This window comes from Syngnathoides biaculeatus, chromosome 8 (assembly GCF_019802595.1).
Source record: "Syngnathoides biaculeatus isolate LvHL_M chromosome 8, ASM1980259v1, whole genome shotgun sequence".
In the NCBI taxonomy this organism is placed as follows: Eukaryota; Metazoa; Chordata; class Actinopteri; order Syngnathiformes; family Syngnathidae; genus Syngnathoides; species Syngnathoides biaculeatus.
The window spans coordinates 32,203,784-32,218,453 of record NC_084647.1 but is presented as its reverse complement, the minus strand read 5'-3'; the positions used below and the strand labels follow the sequence as shown (position 1 = coordinate 32,218,453).

The 14,670-nt window shown below is 41.3% G+C and overlaps 1 protein-coding gene across 4 annotated transcripts in view; it reads left to right on the top strand.

Annotated features, from left to right (window-relative positions):
- Window positions 1–14,670, top strand: part of fat3a (FAT atypical cadherin 3a) — a 171,979-nt gene that overhangs the window by 77,890 nt on the left and 79,419 nt on the right. For all 4 annotated transcript variants that reach the window (XR_009796083.1, XM_061827451.1, XM_061827449.1 and 1 more), the window contains exon 4: window positions 10,808–10,869. Coding sequence is in view for 3 of the 4 variants with exons in the window: in XM_061827451.1 (XP_061683435.1) it covers window positions 10,808–10,869 (62 nt within the window). In the remaining variant the exon portion in view is untranslated. The remainder of the gene's footprint in view (window positions 1–10,807; window positions 10,870–14,670) is intronic.

Below are 14,670 nucleotides of genomic sequence, written 5' to 3'. Positions count from 1 at the left end.
TTGAGTGCAGGCAGCGTGGGATCAACTCCCACTCAGTGATAGTGTCGACATCTCCACCTCGACTGGCTGCGGTCCAGCCCGGGTTGTAGTCTGCCTCTGCCCGAAGTTAGCTGGGATAGGCTCCAGCTCTCTCTCCGAATAAATGCAGAAGGGTTGCATTAGGAAAGGCATCCGGCGTAAAAAATCAAAACCACTGTTACTGCTGCACCACCATGACAATGGCACAAACATGGTTTTACACATCAATGCTGACAAAATTTCCCAATTTGTTTCCCGTTACCATCAATTTCCCGTTCCAATCAATTCAGCTCCCAGGACTCAACCCACTTGTACAGATACAACAAATAGGCATCAAGAAAGTGCACAATTGGAAGTAGTTATGCAAAGACAAAAGGTACATGCACAAAACATTACAACCACAATGACTAGTATTTTTTCACTTTCAAATTCATCTGGCGGGTTGGTTTTGACCCGCAGGTTGTATTTTTGACACCCCTTTTCAGATATAGCAGGCTGCATGTTGTTTATTAGAATAAATTGAGGGAAATAATCTCTTGTTTGGACCGTGTTGTGAGACTTTCATTCTCCAATTATTGAATTTGTAGTAGTGGAGTATCAGTTTTCCTCTGTACTGTGCCAAATCAATCAACTATCAGAGTCCCAGGAACTTTGGTCCCCAACTGAAAATCACAAGTCCTTGCCCACTTAAACCCAACATACTACAGTATGTTTTAAACATTCTGTAAACCCAGGCTCTTGGAATTTCACTTCATACCCTGATGTAAAAAGTGTTACTTTCACTCTTACAGGAAATAGGCAAATGATATAAATAATAATATAAATGGGGAAATAATAAGAGTTCAGGGTTTTAGATAATCGCGACTGAGGATTTTTTAATTATTTGTTCACAGTTTTCTATATGTTATGGTTTAGAATCGTTGGTAACGTGCTGTCGTTGCCTAAAATAAAGTAATTCCTCTTGGGGCTTACATTCCCAAAACTGGGAAAAATCCATGAATATAAGACAGGGTCTGTGAAAATAACAATGCTAATTTATTTTATGAATAGGTTACATTCAAACGACTCAAGGTCACTGTACAAACAAAGTTGAATTAAATAAAGCAGGGGTGTCAAACTCATTTTGTCACAATTTTAGCTACAGTTTCCCTCAGAGGGCCGTTATGAATGTGAAACCATAAAAATCTTTACCCGCCTCCTCATATTTACACATGAAATTTATGAAATAGTTTTGGAATCGGAAATCAAGTGTAATGAATTTTTCAACTATTCTTGTTTGGTAACACAAAAATGCTTGCAATGTCTCAAGATTTAAAATTTTGATACAGATTTGAACAAAAATCATGAAAGTTGATTCACATGATTTGCCTTCGCGGGCCTCTTAAAATCATGCGGTGAGCCAGATCTGGCCCCTCGGCCTTTAGTTTGACACGTGAATTAAAGTAATACAATAAAAGTAACGGACTTTAAAACAATTGAAATCGCAAACACTGAAATATGAAATGAGGAGGCAGTCTGGAATTTCAATGAATTTGGATTTTAAGACGTTTAATGAGGCTAATGGTTTTGGAGGCCACGTGGTATTGAATTCCAAAGATGGTGGGGCAGAGTGGCTGAAGGCTCTGTACGCCATGTTGGACATATGGGCAGAAAGAGTGGTGAGGTGGATGGAACACGAAGATATGAGAGGTTGGGAGGGGATGGCAATATGCAGAAGGTCAACAAGATATTGCAGGGCAAGGTTATTAATGGCCTTAAAGGTGCAGATCTGTATTTTTTTTTTTTTATTGAATGCAATATTAGACGGGGAGCCAGTGGAGTTTTTTTTTTCAGGGCTGGAAAATGTGTTCATCCATTCTTTAAGATGAAAGGACCCTCCCACACTATACTTTCTAGAGTCAAGCACATGGAATATGCTCAATATACCTCCTGTAATTTAATGTTCACTAAACACTGAGCATATGAAACTTGAGCAGAACACCTACAGCTCTTCAGAAAAATACAGCTCACTAAAAACAATATGTGATGAACTTCAGATGTTGCGCTATCGCGGGGAAATCCGAAACAAACTAATCCGGAACTTCGTACTAATGAGCAAAAGCTGAAACGTAACATAGTCTTAAATGAAAGTGAAACAGCATTGGTAGTACTCTGGAATTTTGAGTGGGAAATGGTTAATGGAAACTTCCAATGGTGATGCCAGTCCTCTTTGCACCCAAATAAACCTTGAGATTGGCTAATGTTGTCTGTTCCAGATTTTCTTGTGGGAGGGCCATGTGCTACTGTATGATGCCCTGCGAAATTTGATTACAAAGACCCTTTGGTCCACAAGTGCTGAATGAATGAGGAAAAGCCTTCTTGCAGTTTTGTCTTCCTGACACACCCACTTCAGTCTGTCTTTCTTAATCCCCGTTTTATGGAGCAGCCTTCAGTCTGTAGATGTTAAAAGGGCTTACTCCAAATAATGCAATGGGCCGCTCTTGTGGAACATCAACTTGTTTCTTATCCTCATGCACATGAACGAACTTCAAGCTCAAAACATGAGTAGCACAGCAAAAACAAATGGTGGTTTAACTTCTTGTTGCATGCATCTATCCATATCTACTACTTTGTAGTCAATCTTGCACAGATAATTAGATTATGACAGTATTGTATTTTATGGACTTGAAGTCCCACAGGAGTGTAAGTCGCATTCTTGAGGGGAAATTCATTTCATAAAACCCAAAACTAAGAACAGACATTTCATCTTGAAATGCAATTCAAAAAATAAAAATAGTATAGAGAACAGGCTGAATAGGTGTACGGTATTGCGAACATTGCATGACGCATGAACAATGAAGCAAGAACGTGGCCGGTATGGTAATGTAACATAACAATTATTCAGATAACTACAGTGTAAAGAACATGCTAACTGTCATGATCCTGCCGCTTCAGCACAAGCTGTGCGGCTGCGCTGATTGCGAGGCACACACCTGTGCCTCATGCGGCCTGATCATCCCCCGTATATATAGGACCCGGTGACGACTGGTCCGCCGCCAGTTTGTTGAGCTTTATGTCCCGTTCCAGCACTCTCGTACTCCTGACTGAACCTGTGTGTACCGACCTCCGTCCATTCTCTGACCAACCTTGTAAGCCTGACTCCTTGACACTTCTCCCTGCGTTGTTTCCCCGTGCACCGGACTGCCTGCTCGATCCCCGAACTCTGCATACAATAAACGTGTCTCTTCTTGAACTACCTTGCGTCTTCCGAGTTCCTGCATTTGGGTCCTACCTCTCATTCCGATGGGACGTGACACTAACAAGCTGACCAAACCGCGAGTGTCACTCCAAATCAATAAATCCATAAAAAATGAATCAAAAGACTGGAGGATTTTGGTTCTGAAAAACAAACTGCAACTTATAGTGAAAAAAAATCTTGGTTTCTTCCCATATCAGTGCTTCATTTTAGTATAATTTAAAAAATCTGTGGGGGGGTACCATGATGTTTTCTTTCATCTTTGCCGTAGATACTTGATAATATCAATTAATTCATTAATATTTCCACGAATGTCGCAGAATAAATTTATAAGGTTGTGAGCTCCATTCATATTTCTTGAAGGCAACGATGAAAGAAAGAAACAGAGGGACAGGCGATGTATGTGTGGAAAGGTTTCACAAGAGTGTTTTGGAGAGAGAACAAAAGTTAAACCACACGTTGCTCACTGGCACTTTATGGTAGCATTTCCAGCAGTGCCGCATGTGTTTATCCGTCCATCCAGTTTCTTTGCCGCTTATCCTCACAAGGGTTGCGGGGAGTGCTGGGGCCTATCCCAGCTGTCAACGAGCAGGAGGCGGGGTACACCCTGGACTGGTTGCCAGCCAATTGCACTGTACATAGAGACAAACAGCCGCACTCATATTCACACCTCGGGGCAATTAAGTGTCCAATTAATGTTGCATGTTTTTGGGATGTGGGAGGAAACCGGAGTGCCTGGTGAAAACCCATACAGGCATGGGGAGAACATGCAAACTGCACACAAGGAGGGCTGGGATTGAATCTGGGTCCTTAGAATTGTGAGGCCAATGCTTTCCAGCTGCTTCACCGTGCCCCCTGTCTTTTAAATCGATTAACTTAAATAAAATAAAAGAGATTCAAAAGAAGAAAATGGATGGATGGTTTATAAGACCGAAAATTCAGACGAACATTCGCGTGCTTACATAACCTTGCTAAAATCCATCCGTCCATTTTCTTAGCCGCTTATCCTCACGAGGGTTGTAGGGTTGAGTGCTGGAGCCTATCCCAGCAGTCAATGAGCAGAACACCCTGTACTGGTTGCCAGCCAATCGCTGGGCAAATAGAGAAACAACTTTCACAGTCATAATAACACCTAGGGGCAATTTAGAGTCTTCAATGAATGCTTGTTTTTGAGATGTGAGAGGAAACTGGGATGTCCAAAGAAAACCCACGTATTTTTTTTAATAAACAAAAACAAATGTCATTGATTATGGTCCCCATTTCCAGTTCAGAGGCTGAAATTATGGCCATAAACCCTTTTTAGTTGATCAAATCATAAAATTGAAATACATTTTGGGTGTGTTTTTTGTTTAGACAGGCTATAGTGTTTTACTCCATTAGAAAAGGGCTTCTGTCTTTCCTCTACTTCCTGGCTCATACATTTTCCTAATATGAGAGGTTTTTGTCTCATATAGAACACAGCACATACTGGTACTGACCTGAAATTCCTGAAAGGCCTCTTTAGAGCCTCAATGACAAATTTTCTTTTCCCTCCTTAATTTTAGAGGGGTTCTTAGTAATGTCACTTGTGTGCTGTATTTTCTCCACTTGACTATGACTGTATTCAATGTGTTCCTTGATATAACTAATGGCTTAGACATTATTTTGTATGCTTCTCCTGAGTGATATGTTTTAAATGAGGTCACTCTGCTGCTTTAGTAGCTCTCTGTGTAACGTAGCGTTTGCTGTTGGATGCAACCAAGTAAATCATCCCGAAACGGTTTGACGTTATCCTTGGTTTACTACTCATTTTAAATAATGGCAGTACATCATGGCCGGCCTCACGAATTTTTTATAAACTTTGCCCTTCATCCTAGCGGGGACTCTTCTGTCACATAGAACACCAGACACCATCCGCCAACTGTTCCATCCCGCTTGCACCTTTTTTTTCACTTCCTTACCACACTCATCATTGCTCCGTATTGCTGACCCCAAGTATTTGAAGTCATTCACCCTCGCTATCTCTTCTCCCTGTAGCCTCACTCTTCCCCCTCCACTTTTCTCATTCACGCACATGTATTCTGTTTAACTTCGGGTAATCTTCATTCCTCTCCTTTCCAGTGCATGTCTCCATCTTTCCAATTGTTCCTCTGCATGCTCCCTGCTTTCACTGCTGATCACAATATCATCCGCGAACATCATGGTCCAAGAGGACCACAGTTCCACAGTTCCTCTCTTGGTACTCTATCATAGGCTTTCTCAAGGTCTACAAAGACACAATGCAGCTCCTTCTGACCTTCTCTGTACTTTTCCACGAGCATCCTCAAGGCATAGCGTACCACAGTTCCTCTCTTGGTACTCTGTCATAGGGTTTCTCTAGGTCTACAAAAACACATTGTTCAATATTCTGACTTTCTCTGTACTTTTCCACGAGCAAATAATGCATCTTTGGTACTATTTCTAGGCATGAAACCATACTGTTGTTCGCAGGTACTTACTTTTGTCCTGAGTGTAGCCTCCACTACTCTTTCCCATAACTTCATTGTGTGGCTCATCATCTTTATTCATTTGTAGTTTCCAGAGTTCCGAACATCGCCTTTGTTATTAAAAATGGGGACTAGCACACGTCCCCTCCATTCTTCTGGCATCTTCTCTCTCGCTAGTATTTTATTGAATAAGTCTTTATTCCTTTTTTCCTGTAGTTCCCACAGCTCTCCAAATTGCCTTTGTTCTTAAAAATTGTAATTAGCACACTTTTCCTCCATTCTTCATTCTTCTCCACCAAATTGCTTCCATACTTCCACTGGTATGTCATCAGGTCCAAACTGTCTTTCCATTTTTCATTCTGTTCAATGCCTTTTTAACTTCTCCCTTACAAATCATTGCCACTTCCCGGTCATTCACACTCCCCTCTTCTACTCAACCTTCTCTCCCATTTTCTTCATTCATTAACTACTCAAAGTACTCTTTCCATTTACGTAGTGCACTGCTTGCACCAGTCAACATATTTCCATAGCTATCCTTAATCACCTTTACTTGCTGCACATCCTTCCCATCCCTATCCCTCTTGTAGAGATCCTTTTCTCCTTCTTTCATATCTAACCTGGAGTACATGTCGTCATATACCTCTTGCTTAGCCTTCGCCACCTCTATCATTGCCCTACGGCAAATGTCAATGTATTCCTTACACCTCTCCTCAGTCCTCTCAGTGTCCCACTTCTTCTTCGCTATTTTTTTTCCTTGTTCCCTTCTCCCTTTTCCTACTAGAAGACACCCCAAGTACTCTCCTGCTTGGCTCTCTGAATACCTTGGCAGTAGTATTCCAGTATTCTGGGAGGTCTTCCTGACCATCTAGAGCCTGTCACACCTTTTTTCGAAAGGCCACACAACATTCTTCCTTTCTCAACTTCCACCACCTGATTCTCTGCTTTACCTTTGTCTTCCTAATCTTCCTACCTGCTACCAGAGTCATGCAACACGGCACCATCCTATGCTGTCGAGCCACATACTCCCCCACCACTACCTTATAATCAGTAACCTCCTTCAGATTACATCGTCTGCACAAAATATAATCCACCTCCGTGCTTCTACTTCTGCTCCTGTCTCTTCTGAAAACAAGTGTTCACCATCCTTTTTGCGGAGTCCACCACCATCTGAACCCTCAAAGTTTCTTTGCTGAATGCCGGACTTACCCATCACTTCTTCATCGCCCCTGTTTCCTTCACCAACATGTCCATTGAAATCTGCAGCAATCACAACTCTCTCTCTGTCTGGGATGCTCAGGACTACTTCATCTAGTTCCTTCCAGAATTTCTCTTTCAACTCGCGGTCACATCCTGCCTATGAGGCATAGCCGGTAACCACATTATACGTAACACTCTCAATTTCAAGTTTCATCATCATCACTCGATCTGATACTCTTTTCACCTCCAAGACATTGTTAGCCAGCTCTTCCTTTAAAATAACCCCTACTCCATTTCTCTTCCCATCTACTCCATGATAAAATAATTTAAACCCTGTACCTAGACTTCTAGCCTTACTCCCTTTCCACTTGCTCTCTTAGATGCAAAATATATCAACCCTTCTCCGAATCATCACGTCAACTAACTCCTGAGCTTTTCCTGTCATATCAATATTCAAAGTCACTACACACAGCTGTATGGTCTGTGTATTTCTCTTCTTCTTCTGCTCACTAAGCCGCTTTCCTCCTCTTTTTTGTCTTTGATCTACATTATCTGAATTTCTACATACGTCTTGCAGATTAACATTTCTGAGGGCGGGTGTAAGAAGCTCGGGCCATGACCTAACTGTTATGGCATTCGTATGATGAATGTTCATATATGTTTGGCAGAGTTTTATGCTGGATGCCCTTCCTGATGCAACCCTCTGCATTTATCCGGGCTTGGGACCGGCCAATAGGTCGCACAATATTGTGCTGCCCAACTGGCTGCAGATAGTCAAAAAGAGGAAGCAAAAAGATGAAGAAGAAGCAATCAAATTAACAAAGTCAGCACATAAGATACACAATTCACATACTACCTAATCTATGTTAAAGTTAAGGTCAGCAATCACATAAACACAGTAAGCGCATAAAGTACACAAATCTACTCGTGTGAAAATATAAAAGATGTGGTGCTATAAAAGGATATGTGGATGTGCGGGATTCAAACCACAATGTTCCTCACTCTAATAGTTGAGGATTTAGTCCACGTTCGATGTTTGGTCCTTGTTGTTGGTAGCACACTAGGCTAACTAAGACTGAGCAGCTTCAACGCAAACGATACGGCACCAATTTGTGTCCTAAGATGTACGAAGATAAGACTTGTTAAATTTCCTATAAGTCCTCACGGCCCTCGTTGTAAAAGTTATGACGTTACTCATGTTCAATGTTTCTTCAATATCCACGAATTAATCACAAACGCATCTCTTTGTTGGCAAGGTAAGCTAAGGAATACTAGGCTGATAAGCAAGTTTAGGTTTGCGTTTCCACTCGCCCAACTTCTTATGAGTACTTACTATCCTCGTAGTATACGTTATTTAGGTTTTGCAGGACGTGTAGATACTAGCGTTTGATGTTTTCCTTCTCACTAAATATTCGAAAACAGATACGTTTTTTCGTTAACGGTCTAAGCTAGGCTAACTTAGGCTGAGCAGCCTTGACGAGAACGATACGGCTCCAATTTGGGTACTAAGATTGCACAGATGGTGATTTTAGTCCACTGAAGTCGTCGCCAGGAGCCCACTTCGAATATTCACAACATACGGTCCAAATTCAGCAGGATTTATTGAATTATGATCGGGCTGGTCAGAGCCTTGAGTTTAAGCTGCTACCAGTTTGAAGCATAAGAATAATCAATCATACTTGTATATACCGCACTCCCTACGACACCTGGGCCTTTATCTGATGAGACGTTTGATGTTCTCCTGAGGAATCACCTCCCATACCTAGATAAGGGCATCAATCAACTCATGAACAATCTGTGGTATATACGGAATGAGACATGATATCTTAAATCTCGACAAAGGGCAGGCCAGTCCATAGCACCAATGCCCACTTCATGCAGACGCATTAGCTACAAAAGGCAGAACTTTGTCATGCATTAGAAAGATCCTAAGGCCCAATAAAACATTGATATTCTGACAATGGGTCTCAGGATCTAATGAGATACCTAATAGTAGTCTGGGTACCTCTGGCTAGCATACAGAGGTCATTTCTGTGCTCCAACGAAATGCCTTTACACACCATCACTGTTCCACCGCCCAACCAATTATGCTGGAGGATGTTGCAGACAGCAGAACATTCTCCATGTTGTCTTCAGACTCTGTCATGTCTGTCACGTGTTCTGAGTGTGAACGTTTTCACTATCCGGTCGAGCAAATTTTACCCATGGCTGTGGTGCCTGTCACTTCGTTGTGCCTTCGCTAATGTGTGCCACTAACCGTGTGTATGTCGCATTCACTACTCCGATGGGTCAAATGAACATACATTACATGTATCCATGGCAATAAAGATAATTCTTCGCAAAGTGGAGAAGGTGGCTGTGTTTAGATGCCCCCAGAAAAGCTGGACAATTTGAGAAATGCTTTTTCAAACCGAACATTTATCAATAAGTTGGTGACCTTTAAAGGTATTAGTTTTTAGTAATTATCCTTTTTCTTATTTACAGTAGGTTAAATCTGAGTCATTTTCAAGATTTGTTTTATCTAACTTGTCATGGGGGTACAGTCGGGAAAGAAAAGTGACTGTCCTCTCCCAGTAGCTCATACATACATCAATATATTTCCCAAACTCTGAACCTGTGGATGAATAGCTACTGGTATATAAACGGTGGTACAGATGAAATTGCTGTATTAATGGTATACTGCACTGTATGTGTATCGATTCAAAGATTCATGTCCAACAAAAAGGGGGGCCAGCAAAAAGAAAATGTTTGAGGAGCATAGTGCAGCGATTGCACTTGTGAATTAAGTATGGAGAGTGCTTTAATAGTCTACTGGCCAATGACGAATATGGATTTTACTACCATGGTGACTAGAGGCAGCGCAAAGGGGTGGCTGCACTACAGCAAACAGCAAAGCTGACGCAACCCCCTGCCAAGAAAGCATGGATGGTATTTCTAAATCATATCTTATTAGACTTGTCACTTAGTGTTTGGATCTGTAGTGCAGATCAGACTCATCATGAAAACTTAAATATCATCCCCGTTCCCACACACCATCAGCACACTCACCCTCACCCCCGACTCCATGGTCATTAGGTCTACAGCTCCACTGAGCAGTCAAATATTTTACATTTATTTTACAAAATACCAATCTGTACATCCCCAAAAATTAATTGCAGTGTTGCTTCCCTTTTGGCTTGATACTATTCCAAACAGTTTAACCTGACTCTGGTTGTTGCTTAAAAGGGGGCTATGGATCTTTCCCCCCAAAGTCTAAGACCACCGTTGGTGCCCAGTCATGGGTTATATGTGGGCAGTACCCTTAATATAACTCAGATTATCTCATTCACCAACACATTTTTAGAAGCAGATGACCAAATATTTAATTTGATATTTCATTTCACACCGGTGTGCAGATACAACTCCAGAGACTAATTGTTTTCAAGCAATTTAAATGGACATTTTTTTCATTTCTATTCCCTTGAAGCATGCTTGTTCCAATTTTTTGATCGGCATTGATTGGCTCAATCCAGTGTGTACACTGCCCTTCACTCAAACCAGCTAGGATAAGCTAAACATGTAGTTGTGTTTGTTGTTTTTGACGCTGTTGTTAATGTTACAACCGTTTGTCTTAAGTAAGCATAATTATTAGGGATGCAATATTCATTACACAGTAATCACGTATCATTTACTTGACCTTCACCTCTCCTCGTTTTCAAATAGCTACAGTAGCTTGTTTTCATTTGTCTTTCAATCTGATTACAATCATAGAAGCCAACTCTTAATTTAGTTATTTTGCTCACTGACATTGGTTTGTGTGTGTGTATGTGTGTGTGTGTGTGTGTGTGTGTGTGTGTGTGTGTGAGTACAACAACAAAAAATATAAAATTTTCTTTGTCGTGTTCTGTCTCAGGTCTGATCACAACAACCTCAAGAAAACTCGACCGGGAACAACAAACAGAGCACGTTTTAGAGGTGAGGACTTAGGTGTGCAATTTATAGGTCCACTGTCATGAAATGCATGATTTTGAGTATGTTATTAATGAAGAAAACGGCAGCCGACATGGACCCATGCTTTCACCAGCACATGTCAAGGGCCATCTTAAGTTTGCCAATGGCCATTTGGCTGATACAGAGGAGTCATGGATGAAGGTGTTGTGGTCAGATGAGACCAACATGGAACGTTTTAGTCATAATTCCACGAACCGTATTTGGAGGAAGACGACTGAGTTCCATCTCAAGAACACCATCCCTACTGTGAAGCATGGGGGTGGTCGCATCATGGTTTGGGGATGTTTTTCTTCACATGGGACAGGACGACTGCACTGTATTAAGGAGAGGATGACCATGGGCATGTATTGCGAGATTTTGGGGAACAACCTCTTTCCCTCAGTCAGAGCATTGAAGATTGGTTGTGGCTGGGTCTTTCATCATGACCCAAAGCACACAGCCAGGAAAACTAAGGATTGGCTCCATACGAAGCAAATCAAGGTTCTGGCGTGGCCTAGCCAGTCTCCAGACCTAAAACCAATAGAAAACCTTTGGAGGGAGCTGAAACTCCGCGTTTCTCAGTGACAGCCCACAAACCTGTCTGATCTAGAGATGATCTGTGTGGATGACTGGGCCAAAATCCCTCCTGCAGTGTGTGCAAACCTGGTGAACAACTGCAGGAAACATTTGACATCCGTAATTGCAAACAAAGGATATTTTAACAAATATTATCTCTTTTTCTGAGGTGTTCACTTCTTTGCAGCTATATCACACAAATAAAGTGTTTAAAAAATCATACATTGTGATTTCTGGATTTATCTTTTTAGATTATCTCTCTGTGGATATGCACCTCCGCTGAAAATTTCAGACCCCTCCATGATTTCTAAGTGGGAGAATTTGCAATATAGCAGGGTCTTCAAATACTTATTTTCTTCACTGTACTAGAATGGACCTTTGCAAAAAAAAAAAAAATTCTTCATTGAATGTATGTATGTATGTATGTATATACATGTATGGAGATGACTCCCTGTCCTAATTTCATTTTCCACAAACGGGATATGATGATTAAAATATTTCCAAAACAGCAACATCGATCTACGAATACTTCTCGGTTCGTTACAGACGTAATAAAGTCTAAGCTTCAAACACTCGAGTTCGATTTGTTGTCAGTTTTTAAAAATCCCGAGGCCTTCTATATCCGCAATAACTCAGTCCAAAATCATAACTAGATCTAATCCCCGGTTTATGCAAATTATGGATTACAAAATCTAGTCTTGCAAATTGGAATTTACCTTTGACATCACAAGATTATTTCGTTCAGATCTACAGGACATGACATCTACGACCCATCCAGCAACAAAGTATTTATATGCGTGCAGCTTTTTATACGCTTTCAAACTTTTCTGTTTAAATCTCGACGATTTACTCACCAGATACATGTGTATAACAAGTTGTCCAAGGCAGCGAAGCGAATTAACAGTCAAATTTCTTATTGACGAAAACATCGACTTTGGCATTAAATATCTTCTCTGCCAAGTGTCTCTCATTTTTCCATGAACTTTTGTTCATTGTCACCTTCTAAATATTTAACGGTATCAAACAAACTCTGGGCGTCATGCTCTCAGATATATTTTTGTTCCATTCCAACTGAATGATCTTTCATCAATGCTTGCTTTGACCAGCAGTATGGCGGCGTAGATGAAAATTACGTGATTTTATGACATAGGTGCATTCCTTCTATACTGTATGCAAATAGGATTGATGTTTTTTTTTCTTTTACCTTGAAACATTTTGATACTATGTCTGCATTATTTATCTATACACATCAATACCCAATCTAGTTTCAGTTTATGTTGAAATGAAGACTTTTTTTATAACTTTATATTCACATTATAACATTATATTAAATACATTAAAACCTACTGGAAATAAACCAAATAATAATTATACATTAAACTCATTTATATCACATCACACGAATTCCATAACGGTTAGGTCATGGCCTGGGTTTCTGACGCCCGCCCCCCGAACTGAACGGCGTAGGTAGAAATTCAGACAATGTAGGTTGAAGACAAAAAAGAGGAGGAAAGCGGCTTAGTTGCCAGAAGAAGAAGAGAAATGCAAAGACCATAAAGCTGTGTGTAGGGACTTTGAATGTCGGGACTATGACAGGAAAAGCTCAGGAGTTAGTTGACATGATGATTAGGAGAACTGTTGATATATTGTACATCCAGCAGAGCAAGTGGAAAGGGAGTAAGGCAAGAAGTTTAGATGCAGGGTTTAAATTATTTTATCATGGAGTAGATAGGAAACGAAATGGAGTAGGGGTTATTTTAAAGGAAGAGCTGGTTAAGAATGGAGAGTATTAGATCAAGTGATGAAGATGAAATTTGAAATTGAGGGTATTATGTATAATATGATTAGCGGCTATGCCCCACAGAAAGGATGTGACCTCGAGTTGAAAGAGAAATTCCTGAAGGAACTAGACAATGTAGTCCTGAGCATCCCAGACAGAGAGAGCGATGTGATTAGTGCAGATTACAATGGACAAGTTGGTGAAAGAAACAGAGGCGATGAAGAAGTGTTGGGTTAGGTCGGCATTCAGCAAAGGAACTTCGAGGGGCGAATGGTAGTGAACTTCGCAAAAAAGGATGGAATTGGCAGTGGTGAACATTTATTTCCAGAAGAGACAGGAACAAGAGCGGAGGGAGAAGCACGCAGGTGGATTATATTTTGTGCAGACCGTGTGCTCTGAAAGAGGTTACCGATTGGAAGGTAGTGGTGGGGGACAGTCTGGATCGACGGCATAGGATGGTGGTGTGTAGGATGACTCGAGTCTGGTGTGGTGGAGAAATATGTTAGAAAGGTACATGACATGTATGAGGGCAGCAGGAGAGCGGTGAGACAGGCTGGAGGTGTGTTAGAATTTAAGGTGGAGGTGGGACTGCATCAGGGATCCACGCTAAGCCGCTTTCTGTTTGCAGTAGTAATGTAGAGGCTGACAGATGAGGCTAGACTGAAATCCCCTTGGACCATTATGTTCACAGATGATATTGTGATCTGCAGTGAAAGTAGGGAGCTGGCAGAGGAACAATTAGAAAGATGGAGGTACGCACTGGAAAGGAGAGGAATGAAGATTAGTCAAAGTAAAACATAATATATGTGCGTGAATGAGAGAGCTGGAGAGTGAAGCTCTAGAGAGAAGAGATAGCGAGGGTGGACGACTTCAAATATTTGGAGTCAACAGTACAGAGCAATGGTGAGAAAAATGTTAATATTTGGTAAAATAGCCTTTGTTTGCAACTACAGATGTCAAAAGTTTCCTGCAGTTGTTCACCAGGTTTGCACACACTGCAGGTGGGATTTTGGCCCAGTCATCCACACAGATCATCTCTAGGTCAGACAGGTTTCTGGCCTGTTGCTGAGAAAAACGGAGTTTCAGCTCCCTCCAAAGTTTTTCTATTGGGTTTAGGTCTGGAGACTGGCTAGGCCACGCCAGAACCTTGATTTGCTTCTTACGGAGCCAATCCTTAGTTTTCCTGGCTGTGTGCTTCACGTCATTGTCATGATGAAACAACCCTGCCACAACTCATCTTCTATCCTCTGACTGAGGGAAAGAGATTGTTCCCCAAAATCTCACAATACATGCCCATGGTCATCCTCTCCTTAATACAGTGCAGTCGTCCTGTCCCATGTGCAGAAAAACACCCCCAACGCATGATGCTACCATCCCCATGCTTTACAGTAGGGGTGGTGTTCTTGGGATGGAACTGATCAATTGTCTTC